At 39.8% G+C, this 12,880-nt stretch overlaps 1 protein-coding gene across 3 annotated transcripts in view; it reads left to right on the top strand.

Annotated features, from left to right (window-relative positions):
• The window catches only part of UNC80 (unc-80 subunit of NALCN channel complex), a 135,137-nt gene that overhangs the window by 42,661 nt on the left and 79,596 nt on the right, over positions 1 to 12,880 (top strand). For all 3 annotated transcript variants that reach the window (XM_085299332.1, XM_085299330.1, XM_085299331.1), the window contains exon 22: positions 4,486 to 4,658. In XM_085299332.1, the coding sequence (XP_085155458.1) occupies positions 4,486 to 4,658 (173 nt within the window). The remainder of the gene's footprint in view (positions 1 to 4,485; positions 4,659 to 12,880) is intronic.

Genomic DNA, 12,880 nt, shown 5'->3' with positions numbered 1-12,880 from the left:
AAAGAAAGAAAGTCTACCCAAATAAATTAAGCAAACGTGACATTTGGGCTTTTTGAATCAAACTGAATTTGATCAACACATTGAAAAATTAATGCTTGCTTCAAAGCACTGATTCAGTTCAAAATTAGGTGCGTAAATCTTTCATTGCCTAGTATAATGATGGGTGTTCCATCAGTTGTTTTGTTTGTTTGTTTTTTTTCCAATTTGTGACCATTTGACAGTTTTAGCAGAGATCAGCACTGATGAAATGGAAAGCCCTGCACAAGCCTTGTTATAATTATCTCTTTTCTTCTGTGTTTGCATGTCTAGTGTCTGCATACCATTTGTTACAGATGCTGTCCCTTTTTCTTAGCTTACAGTGTAATAATAACTAATTTTCCTTTCCAAGGAAGTATATTTAATTGCAGTGCATTTTTTAATCAACAATCTTTGAAAAGTGTCTTTATAAATAGTACAAGGTCATAATATATTCCTTTTTCAAATGTCATGCAGCCATTCATATGCTCATGTCTTCAGCTCAGAGTTCTCATCCTTGTTGCCAGGGAGACAACCTCGTATCTTCAAGTTATATTTCTGTTCAAAAAGAAAAAATCCAAAAACACAAAAGGAGTAGTGTTTTTTTTTTTTTTTTTTTTTTTCCCAGTATGGTTTCTGCAGCTTTTACAGTATGTTCTGTTCTCTGGCACTGTTTTTTATTCTCTCACTGTGGCACTGCAATGCATGTATTTCACCRTCATCTGTCCCAGGCCTGCAGCGTAATGCACACAAGTCACTGTTCAGGCAAGTGAGATAGCAGAGTTTGAGCACATTTTGCCAGTGTTAACTGCCCATCATTTTACCACTGCAGAAATACTGGTGGTGGTTTTAAAGTAGCTCCTAGATGAAGGTTGTTATTCCTTTACAAGGCAATRCACTAGACCAGCAACATGTTGTTGCTTTGTAGATGAAACTACTCCCACAGTGGAAGGAGCTGYATTGTTTTCCTCATCCACTACTTTGTGCTGAAGTAAAACTGGAATGCTCCCACCATCTTTTGCCACAGCTCTTACTGGGAACAAACAGTTGAAGGGCACTGAGATCTTTAAACTGCCACAGCTGTTTCTGCAGTGCTCACATGCTCATATGGTGTCCTTCATATTTTCTTACAGGAAGTAATTTTTTCATCTTGCTAATTCTAATTTTACCAGTGTGAATTTGCTTCTGTCTAGAGTTGTCATCTTCCTGGTTTAGTGGCACAGACTTAATTTTGGTTCTGTGAGCAGCAATAGCATTGTTCAGCATGTGTGGCACATCTTATGTCTTTATAAAGCTGGAATGACATGCCTGTTACCCTCTGTGAATTTTGAAAATGTTGTCYGTATATCAGTCTTCTGTGAATAATATCAGACTTATGTAATTACTTTAACGAGGAGACCTTGATCTCTTTCACCTTCCAGTGAGAGAAGGCATGTATGTGACGTGCTTGGTTTTGACTTACGATCTGTGTATTAAAACTACTATGATGAAAATAATGCAATGAGTTAAAGAAATAGACCCTTGCATGTGAGTATGAAAAACAGGCAAATTGTCTAGTGATGTTGACGGTGAGTGTTGGGACATTGCCTGATCACTATCTGAATTGAAGGGAGTTTTTCAGGTTTATAAGGTGAAGTGTAACAGACATGTATCACTATGTCCTCAGGGATCTCTGGTACACAATAAAAGCCACATACCAATAGCAAAAATGTTAATTTAGTTGCACATGCCTGCATGTGTACATACAGGCATGTGTGTAATCAAATCTGAGAGACCTTTTCAGGGTGGGATGATTTAATAATACAGTAGAACAGCAGCGTACAGAGAGCCTTGAACTTTACAGTGCTTCTGTTTTTTCCATAGAGACTGTTAGGTTATATGTGCTTATGGAGAAGACAGTAGAAGGCTTTGAGGGTGGATGGGCATCAGGGACCTCAAGATCTGATCTTTGAATACTGCTTCAGGATGTGTTTCAGCCTTCTCCTTCTTGTCATTTGTGATGCTATGGCCATTGCTATGCTCATGCTTTTTTCCATGTAGTTCTTCCTTCTGTGTTTTGGTTCTCTTCTTAATACTGTAGACCTAGTTTAAAAGAAAAAAGAGAGGAAAAATACATTAGAAGGAAAAAAAAGAGTAATTTGACCCATCATAAAATATGAAATGTAATCTTCATCATGGTGCATCATCCAGACTGCTGGAAATTGTGTATGTCAGATATGCATGTATGCATGTGTGTGTGTATATATGTGTATCTATACACACATGTATGTGTATAAAATCTGTGTGTATATGTGTACATGTATACACACAAATATATACACATTTATGCATAGCTAAATGTTTTCTTGAATCTTTTTACCTATGCTAAGAAGATAGCATATATACGAAGTAAGCAGCAGTGTGCTTTTATGAGAGCCTTAACGATTTCCTCAGGCACTTACTGAAGGCAATTTGAGTGACCATAGAGGTTGCCAAAGTTTCAAGCCATACAGCACAGCTGAATTACAGCACAAATCCTGCTCTCAGGGATGATGTCAGATTCACAGAAGAAGCAACTGCAAGGTGGGAACTTCTTGAACATGCAGTGTCCTCTTGGGTTAGGAAATGGTCTCTGCTCACTGGTTGAGACTGTCAGCAGGTCTGAGTCACACTAACCCTCTGTAACCTAGTGAGGGTTCCCCTGCTTACAGCAAAATTTCCCCCCRGACAGGCTTTGTGGAGGGTAGCTGTCAGCTGCCTCTGGAGGATTCTCTTGAAAAACTTCAGCAAAGTGCAGGGCTGGGACTGTGAAGACTTGCAAAAGGCTGTAGTGATTGATTGTAGGTAGTACTGCTGATCACAGAGAAAGTCAAGGGAGTCTGCTATCACTGTGACAAACTCTCTGCTAATCCTTAATTTTACTGGGGATTAGAGAGCTTGTCTTTGACAATAAACTTGGACTTTGTAACAAAAAGTCAAGTTTCTGTTCTTTAGCTTGTACAGGCATAGCTCTAACATGAGCCCTGAATGAGAAACATTTGCTTGTTCCTCAAATAAACATGTTACGACAGCTATAGCGGCTGGGCTCAGATAGCATGCTACACGCAGCAGGTAAACAGGAGGGGCTGGGAARAAAAGGGATGCGCCCACTCATTTATGTAAGTGTTTTACCTGTTCTTTCTGCTTTTTAAATTTGTTTGTTTGTTCCATCTTGATGCAATATATCCTAAAATGTGAATGTTTTGTTTACTAGAAAACTGTGTATAGCCTCATTGGAGAAAATGTTGCAGACATCCTAAAGAGATCTCTTGAAATCTGATCCACCTCTCTCTTCAGTAGGGAAAAAAAGATGATCCATATTGCCATTTTCTGTTGTGACTATTGTTTGTATTACACAAGTGCCAAGTGATCCTGAGGAGTAAGATCACAAAGGAACTTTGAGTTTTCAGTCATTCTTCTTTCTTGAGGAAGAAGTCAGTCCTGCACAGTTGATGTTTTGCCTCTTGTCTTCCAAYGCTATGTTTAAAACTAACCTTGAACTCTTCACTCAGTGTTCTGCTCTTTGGCGCTTTACACTTCAGTATTCTCTAAACTTACRTACTTTCACAGGTAAATGGGGAGAGTATTACAAATAAAGACAAAAAGCCCAGAAGCTGGCCATTCCTGYTTTGGCCAGGCATCTTGGCCTTGAAGCTACTTTTTTGAACTCAATAAGTAGAGGTTAAAATCACACTTGAAGCTGGAGAGGGTAGGGGTGRGTAGCTAGCTTGATTTTTTTCAGAAGCAACTCTTACGTGGAGCCTTCCATCCCAAAGTATGCAAGACACTTCAAGGAGAGAGGCTGGGTGATACCCAGGAACTGAGTCCACTCTCCCTTTGTTTGTTCTGGTTGTTGCAGGAGTAGTTAAGTTTAAAGTTTGTGGGGTTTTTTYTGTTTTGTTTTGTTTTGGGGGGGAGGGTAAAGAAAGGACAGTAGTTGATTCCCACATTGAACATTYGCTRCTGATATTTCTGTTGTACCAGGTAGTATGATATTATTAAATTAATATATAAGGAATAGGGTTTATGCATGCTCCACTGTAAGGTGAAGTTAGAAGCCAGTAAAAAAGATAGCAGATTATTCAGGAAAAAGAGATAGTAAGTTTGCAGCTTTGTGTTAAAGAGGTGAGGAGGAAGTGCTGTATTCTAGTTCACCCCATATTTGAGTAGTTTCTGAGCTTCCRTATCAAGTATACTGGAATATAGTTTTAGGCAGACATTGGTATGGCAAAGACCAGGTTCTAGCTTGCTGTATGCCTCTCTCATTTAAGTCATGAATCCTGTAGAAATGCCCCTGTTATCCTCAAGATAGCATATTAAGGTAAGGAAGGGGTTTGGACCAAAATTGTACTCATCAGGACTTCTGTGCCACGTTTTTTTTATTGGTGAGAGACTGTGTTCCCTTCTTCCTCTGCCTGCCCTGCATCCCCTCTCTGCACCCTGCCTCTTTAGGTTGCCATAGCTTTGATGATCACTTGACCTCCAACCAAGAAGGAGGAAAACCCAAGAATGTTGTGAACCTGGGAGCAATCCGCCAAGGCATGAAGCGCTTTCAGTTTCTCCTGAACTGCTGTGAACCAGGCACTATCCCTGATGCCTCCATTTTGGCAGCAGCCCTAGATCTTGTAAGTCATTGACTGATACTTTTTTTTTTTTTTTTTTAACTTGCTGAGTGACTGTGTGTGCGTATGCAGTGGTCCATTCTAGTAGTGTTRGTCATGCCCATGCAGCAATCAAGTAAAACATTAACTGCTGGTGTCGTTAGCTGGAGATTTGTGTCTGGATCTTAGTAGCTTTAGTGACTGGATCAGTATGCAGAGAAAATGGGTCTTTTTTATTATATGGCTCCTCATAACCAGATTATTGCTAGCACAAAATTTTTATTGTCAGACTTAAAATACTGCTCACAGTCATTCAGCTTCTTCTCGTACTGTCAACACTAACCTACAGGAATAATTTACAGGATAAAGAATGAAGACTGGATAACTACCTGGGGAAGGATGGTAATTCCACTCAGAAATTCTGGTAGGGTGTTAAACAAATTAGGCAACAGTGAGCTATTAGTCACTAGACCCAGTAAGTGGAAAAGCTTCAAATGTCAGTGTGCATGCTGTTAAATGCAAATACTGCTAATTTGCAGGTCCAAACCACAGAAGTGACACAGGTCAGTCCCTTCCTGACACAGACCGTCTCTTCTGCATTTCTGCAGCTCTCTGCTTCTTTTCCTTTCTTCTTCTTTTTTAACATTCCTTCCAGTCYCTAAGGCAATAGCTTTCATCCTGTGGTTCCTGGACCAGTGGGGTCAGTGAAATGCTTTTTGGAGGGTGTTGCAAAGATAGTGAAGAATAATCAGCCTATTATTAGTAACTTCTCTGCACAGTAGTCTTCTACTTCATAAATATTTAGATGCCTGTAGATTGAAGAAGGTTGAAAGCTACTGCTCTAATTTCCATCCTGTCTATCCTTTTGTGTCCCCAGCTCTTACATTTTGACCATTGTGCCATCTGCTTACGTTCACTTTTTACTCACTGCTGGATTTAYCAGGCCCATGGACTCTCCCGTTCTGCTCGTGCTATGCTACTGTGTCTTTTTCACGTCTAGGGAGGATTTACTCTGTGCTCTACYGCTTCATACATTCTTCTTAACCTTGCACTTTTAGGCTGCAGATTCAAGTCCAGTCTGCGTTAGTACTGGCTGAAAGTCACTGTTACTATCTGTTCACCRTCAGCTTTAGTAGTTTGACTGGTGCCATCCATCTTCCATACTAGCACCTATGTTGGCATTGATTGACCCTTCGGCCAGAAGCTGTGGAAGCAGTGGTTCATATAGAAGCCCATTTTATGCTCTCACCCTCAGAAATGGTTCCTACCAGTGAGGGTGTTGCTGCAAGCTTGGAAGGTAGCCTAGGGAGGCAGTCACTTCTACTGTGTGTGCTACACAAAGAGAACTTAATTCTCCAAGTCTGTCAGGCTGCCACCATGTTGTGAAATCTAAATTATCAAACACACGGAATGTGAGGTGCATGGGCAGGGAGGTGCTGACTACTGCCGATTATGAGCTGGAGTATGTCACTAAGGTTCCTTCTGGGGATGCAGTACTCTGTATGTGCTAATAAATCAGACTGTAAMTCTTGGATTGACAGTGATGTCCCTATTGCCTGAAAATACCTTGTTTGTTTTTTTAAAATATGCCATATGCTTAAGCCACAGACCATTACTCTGTGCCCATATATGAAGTCAACTGAAAGCCTAGTGGTGGTAGTAAACTTTTTGAATATGTCTATTCTGATCGCCAGAGCTGACTTAAAGGAGTTTCACAGTTTCCTTTCCCGCTGAAAGATGCCAAAGGTTTTGGTGAGGGACTGAATTGTTAAGATAGTCGTTTCTAGCCAGAGCACATGGTAAGAGGGCATTCTTGTTAAAGTCTAGGTATGGAATCTGATTTGGATATGGTGTTTGTCAGCCCCTAGTAACTCATTTGGAATTAGAGTAGAAATTATTACAGTCAATAAAATAGCGTTGATTTCACTATGACTTTCACAAATAGGAATATGTTATGTAAAAAGCATATTATATTGCATTACTTGTACTCATACAAGTACTTTTGTGCATATAAAGCGCTAGATAAACTTTTTAGGGACTTCAGTAATATTCTCATGTCAAGTCAGTGCTTTCAGCATATTTTAATTCAGTTCTAGACAGATTTCAGTTCTGTTCTGACAAGCTAACTTTGGAGTTGTTCAGGCTGAGACCACTTCCATTTCATATCTATATATTTACTATCAGTCTGTAATCATCTAGTGAAAATAGGACTGTATCACAGCATTTGCTGTGAAGACTCTCTGTTTCTCAGGATTATATAACCAGTAAGGTTATTACAGTGGACTCTCTGGGCCAAGGACTTGCTACCTGTAATTTAGACTGTGATACGGAGCAGAAAAGCAGTATTCAAGCTGCCTGAAGTCCTGCTATTCGTGCTTTCTTGGACTTTCTTGCTTTCTTGCTGTGTGTTCTCAGAGAGATGTGACTTGAGACATGAAGCACRACATTTATATACGTGGATTTGTAATTCCCTTACCCAATAGGGGAGAGCTAGACAAGCTGGCTTGAGTAGCTTACCCCTTTAGAGGATATGCACAAAGTGGATATATATGCCACAAAGCAGAAATTATTAACACCTACTGGGATACATACACACTTTCTCTATTGTCTTTCACTGTATATTCCTTGTAACATGAGCAGTCTGAGAATGAGACAACTTAAACTACAATCTGTCATTTCAGTGGGCCTGAATTGGACTGTTTCTCTGTTTTCTAATCATATTGCCTGCAGATATCCTCTGGACTGAGAGAGCTGCTCTATGCAGTGGTCTCATTTTGAAGGTAGCTGTGGATGTTAATGTGAGCTCAAGTAACCRAGGTGAGAATTTCACAAAGCTTGCAGCTGAAGATGAAGGAAACCTTGTTTTAATTACAGCCTGGGGAGACCTTTTACAAATATCTGCTCAGCTGGCAAGTTGTCTACAAAGTACTGAAAATATGTGGAAGTTAAGTCACCTGTACTATAGGTTTCAAAAGGTGACAGCTTGTCATTTTACTGCATTACTAATGGTAATGTATGCTGTTACAGAAAATTCTCCCATTTTATTTCAGTAGAGCGTAGCCAACAAAGTATTGTGTGTGTTTTTTTTTTTTTAACTTCTATTTTCAAGCTTTTGAAATAATAGTTGGAGTCAGGTTTGATGCAAATTAAAAGCTACTGAAGTCATTTTACCTGTCTTAGTTGCTATGGCAACCTTTAAAAGGGAAAGGAAAACAGCTACAATTTCAGTTCTTAAGCTTTTTCAGCATGCATTTCACACACATTTTCACAAGAAATTCCATTCTTACAATAACCTAAAGATTTCTGATTAGTCTTGATGTTCATACAGATTTGCCACAGTGATTTAAAGAAAGTAGTGAAACAAAAATAAATCATTACCTCCATAATGGATGCAACCGATGTATTGAACTAGGTGTTGCCTTAGGATTAGAAACTATGTAGTAACATCCTTGATTGAATTTTATAAAACTACAAGCAGTTTATGGCTTAGCAAACATTTAATGGCAATTTATAATACCTTGCAGACTGATCTCTATATCCCCAACTGAAATCCAGACATAGTAATAATAAAATTGAACCTCTTTCCCTTTAGAAGAAACTTCAGAGGTTGAAAGGCAAGTGATACAATATTTCAGTCTATTGTCAAGTTTCTGCACAGRGTTCCAAGAAACCACTCTCTGGCTTGGCATTAAGATGTTACTTTAAGTATCCTAAAATAATTCAGATTGAAAGGGATCTTCAGAGGTCATCTAGTCCAGCCCTCTGCTCAAAACAAGTCTTAATTACATAATGTGGCTCAGGAACTTACACAGTTGAGTCTTTAACACCTCTAAGGTTAGATTCCGCAATCTCTCTGGGCAACCTGTTTCTGTATTTGTTCACTGTAATAGTAATTTTTTTTAACAGTATCTTATTGGAATTTTCCGTGTTTCAGCTTGTGTCTGTTGCCTCTTGTCCTATCACTGTGCACCTCTGAGAAGAGTCTGACTCTGTCTTTTCTGTATGCTCCGGTCAGGTACTGTCGACTGCAACAAGGTCTTCTCTTTAGCCTCCTTTTCTTAAGATTGAGCAAAACCACTCTCTCCTTCAGTGTTATCTTCTCCAGTCCCCTGGCCAGCTTAATGGTCCTCTGCTAGACTTGAACCTATATGTCAGTATCTTTCTTATATGGGAGAGCCCCAAACCAGATAGAGTACTCTCTTGTGCTATCACAGGTGCTGAATAGAGGGGAAGGCTCACTTTCCTGGACCTTTCAGCTGCGTTCATACTAATACAGCCTAATACATACTAATACATAGAATACTAATACAGCCCAAAAATGCAACTGGCCTTCTTTGCTGTAAGGGCCCACAGCTTGTCCGCTAGGAGCTCCAGATCCTTTTCTATAGGACTGTCTTCTAGGACAGTCAGCTCCCAGCCTGTACTGTCACATGGAATTTTTCATCCCAAGTGTAAGATTCTGCATTTGCTTATGCTGAACTTTATGAGGTTCTGGCCAGGCCATTTCTCCAGCCTGTAAAAATCTCTCTGAATGTCAGCCCTGCCCTCAACCATATTGACTGCTACCCTGAATTGGTCTCATCCATAAACCTGCTGAGAGCACACTCCATCCCATCATCAAGGTTGTTAATGAAGACATTAAAAAGTACTGATCGTATCGGTTACTGGCCACTAGCTGGACTTTGTACAACTGATCATAACTCGCTGAACTTTATCACCCGCTTACACAGCCAGTTATTTCATCAGTGTGATGATAAGGAGTCTGCTGAAGACTGTGAAAAGCCTTCCTAAAATCAAGGTATACAACATTGACTGCCTTTCACTTGTCTACAGCACCAGTCACCTTGCATAGAAAGTAATGAGGCAGGATATGCCTTTGGTAAACCCATGCTGGCTGCTCCCCATCATCATCTTGTTCTTCAGACATGCTGAAATGACTTTGAAGAGGATTTGCTACATCACCTTCCTAGGAACTGTGGTGAGGCTGATCAGCCTATAGTTCCTTGGACCCTTCTTCTTGCCCTCCTTTATATGTGTGAAATTTGCCTTTTTCCAGTCATCAGGAACCTATCCCAATTGCCATGATTTTCAAGGATGATAGAAAGCTGCCTAACAATGATATTGGCCAACTCCTTCAACACCCTTGGATGCCTCCTATCTGATCACATGGACTTGTGTTAGTCCAAGTGGGTTAAGGATCCCTAAYAATTTCTTCTCTACTGTGGGTATTACTTCACTCTCTTAAACCCTACTAGGAGATTCAGGGACCTGGAAGGCCTGAGGACAAGCCTGACAGGCAAAAACTGTATTGAGTATGTTTTCTACYGATCTCAGCTGTTTCTTTATTGCTTGTCACTAGATCTCCTGCCCCCTTGAGCAATGCGCCCACATTCTCTTTACTGGTTTCTTTTCCTACTGATACACTTAAAATCTTTCTTGTTGCTAATCACCTTCTTTGCTACTTTCAGCTCCAGCTAAACTTTGGCTTTCCTGAGCTCATACTACATGCGTGGGCAAGGTGTTTGTATTCTACCGAAGTAGTCTGTCCCTGTTTCTACCTTCTGTGTCCTTTCTTTTTGTGTTTGAGCTTAGTCAGGACCAACGTGTCCGTCCATACTGGGCTTCTGCCATACTTAACTTGCTGCACTTTGGAAGGACCATTCTTGTGCTTTAAGAAGACTATCTTTGAAGATGAGCCTAATTAGACTAGTGTCATCTGATTGGTTTAAGGACTCGGGTGGAGAAATATGAGCTTTCGTTTGGCCAGTTTAGAACATGTGTGAAGTTTATCCCCATTAGACCTCTCCAATACGTCCTCTAAGATGTGTGAGCTAATCTGTTCTAACATGTATACCTCTTGTTGAAATGTCATAATGGGAGTGCTTTACAGCAGGTTTGTTCTACCAAGTAGTAGGAGAACAGAAGCTAAGCCTAAGCTGGAAGAATAGTAATACTTGCTAATGTCCTGGCTTAATGATACCAAAGGTGTTAGGAAGATTCTGTTGCTCCCCTGTCCCTTTTTCCGTATGAGGAATATATGCCCATAGGAGGATATGCAACCTGGAAGGAAATCAGAAATTGCACTGAGCAGGCCATGCATTATGGATCAGTGGAAACAGAAATGAGGAGATATGTCATGGCTTCTATCTGGCTCTTTTTAAACGTAACTAGAGAGGCTGAACTAACTTTTTTGAGGTAATTCTCCTAGTCAGTGGTTAATAATTCACTCATGACCTTTCTTGCATATATGTCCTCAGCTGCTTCTCATGCCAGACTTGCTCTATGGCTAGACAAAGAGCAGAGCTATCTAACTAGCATCTTTGATGGTACTTGCATTTACATTATTTAGTTTAGATTGTTGCTGTTTTGGTTCCCCCTCACCCCCAAAGAGATTGGGTGGTTAGAAATGAATTTTTATTCAAAGTGCTTTGAAGAGGATAAGGAAGGGCAAAGAAAATTAGCACTGGTAAATTGGTCTTATCAAATTTACTGTCCTTGAAGAGAGAGCCAGATCTAAAAGCTCTTTGGTCATAAACCTCTCCAGAACATATGTATTTAGACAGTAATGTCATGCTATAAAATTCCAAATTCATTCTGTATATGCTCTCACTCAGGTCTTTGCCTTTTTTTGTTATTATGTATTGAAAAGCTCCAATGGGAGTACTTGAAATACTGTTAAGAAAAATGTGGTTTTATTCATGTCAATTTATAYAGTGTAAAAACAATTTCCAAAAGGCAAAACAACATGGTAGATATAATGTAGAAAGTAGATCTTGAATGGTTTCGTACACAGGGAGAGTCTTGTGAGATTACAGTTACTGTGTTGAGTTTTGACAGTGACCATGGTAACTTGTGTTCTTTTCAGCTATGTATCGCTGCCTGATTCATTTATCTCCATTTGTGATGTGTTTCTCTGTGGTGTGAGTTCATCCCTGTCCATTCTGTTACATCTTCATCTTTCTCTTGCTGCTGCTTCGGGTTGCTCTGAGCCTCAGGTAAGCTATCACAGGGAGCTTGTGCCCTGTGATGTTGAGAAACTTCTCCTTCACACATAGGGTCTTTTAAGTGGAACTCCTGTATCAGYATACGTTCTTCCTCCCTGTTGCCTTTAATCCTACGTACTCGCCTTTCATTTAGTATTTAAATGATTCCATAACCTTTACAACATGTATTTTTACAAGATTCTTGTATGGCAAGAAACTGTGATTATATTATCAACTAAAATAGGAGACTAAGGCTGTGGCTTCATCTTCTCAATGCTTACATATCTCCAGGTCTGGATAAGGTTTTACTCTGTAAGGATAAAATAAAATCCTCACTTATCCTGYGTCCCGTATTTCATGCAGGCAACAAGTAATTTGTGATGGTTTTCCCAGGTGCTAGATACAAGATTTGTTTCTGGCTGTCACTGAGYGTCTGACTTTGAATTTCTGCCTTCCTGGTCATGTATTGGGTTACAATCTTGGGCCAGCTGTAATGTTACTCTTATTCAATAGAACTGTTAGAAGATTGTTATTTTTTTTTCCTTCATTTGAATAAAACATGAACAAAAAGCTGCAACAGGATGCTGTATGAGAAAGCAATTAGTACATATGTTAATGTAGACAGAACATAATTTTTCTGAATCCTGAAAAAATAACGAAGACTATTGCTTTCAAACTCCTAAACCTAACATTGAACTTGAGCACTAAATTTTCTAATGCCTGCTAAGGCCAGTGAAGCTAGGCCAGTAAAATTTTGTTGATTTACACCAGTAAAGAATTTGGCCCTCCATATCTGATTGTTATTAGTACAAAGTAGTACCGTTTCTAATTTCAGCAAGCATCCATTCACACTTCCACCTCAAAGCTGCACTGGCAGAAACTAATCGTGGCATGAAAAAGCTAAGATTCACGTGCCTATACTGTCATTTGTGCTAAAGAAAATTGGACTCACTCCTCCAGTAAAAGTGTCAGCTGCATGCTTTCATTTTTGATAGTTATAAGGTTTCTGAAAGAATGGATTATAAAGGGATAGCAAAATACAATGTTGCTTATAATGTGGCACTTTTTGCCCCTCTAGTGGCTGGATTAAGTATAATTGTTCAGTGTTTATGGGCCTTGATTTTAGCACTAGAGATGACTCATGCAGAGAGGGCAGAGATCCCGATTTCAGACTTTGGAGAGATTGCTCGGTCTGTGACTCTGTGACAACCTTCTGAAGCAGTCAAACCTCTAACATTTGGAGAGCTTTTAGAATGCATTTGT

Source organism: Rhea americana, unplaced genomic scaffold (assembly GCF_003343005.1).
Source record: "Rhea americana isolate MKP2758 unplaced genomic scaffold, rheAme1 scaffold_15, whole genome shotgun sequence".
NCBI classification, from domain to species: Eukaryota; Metazoa; Chordata; class Aves; order Rheiformes; family Rheidae; genus Rhea; species Rhea americana.
This window is presented reverse-complemented; position numbering and strand designations above follow the sequence as displayed.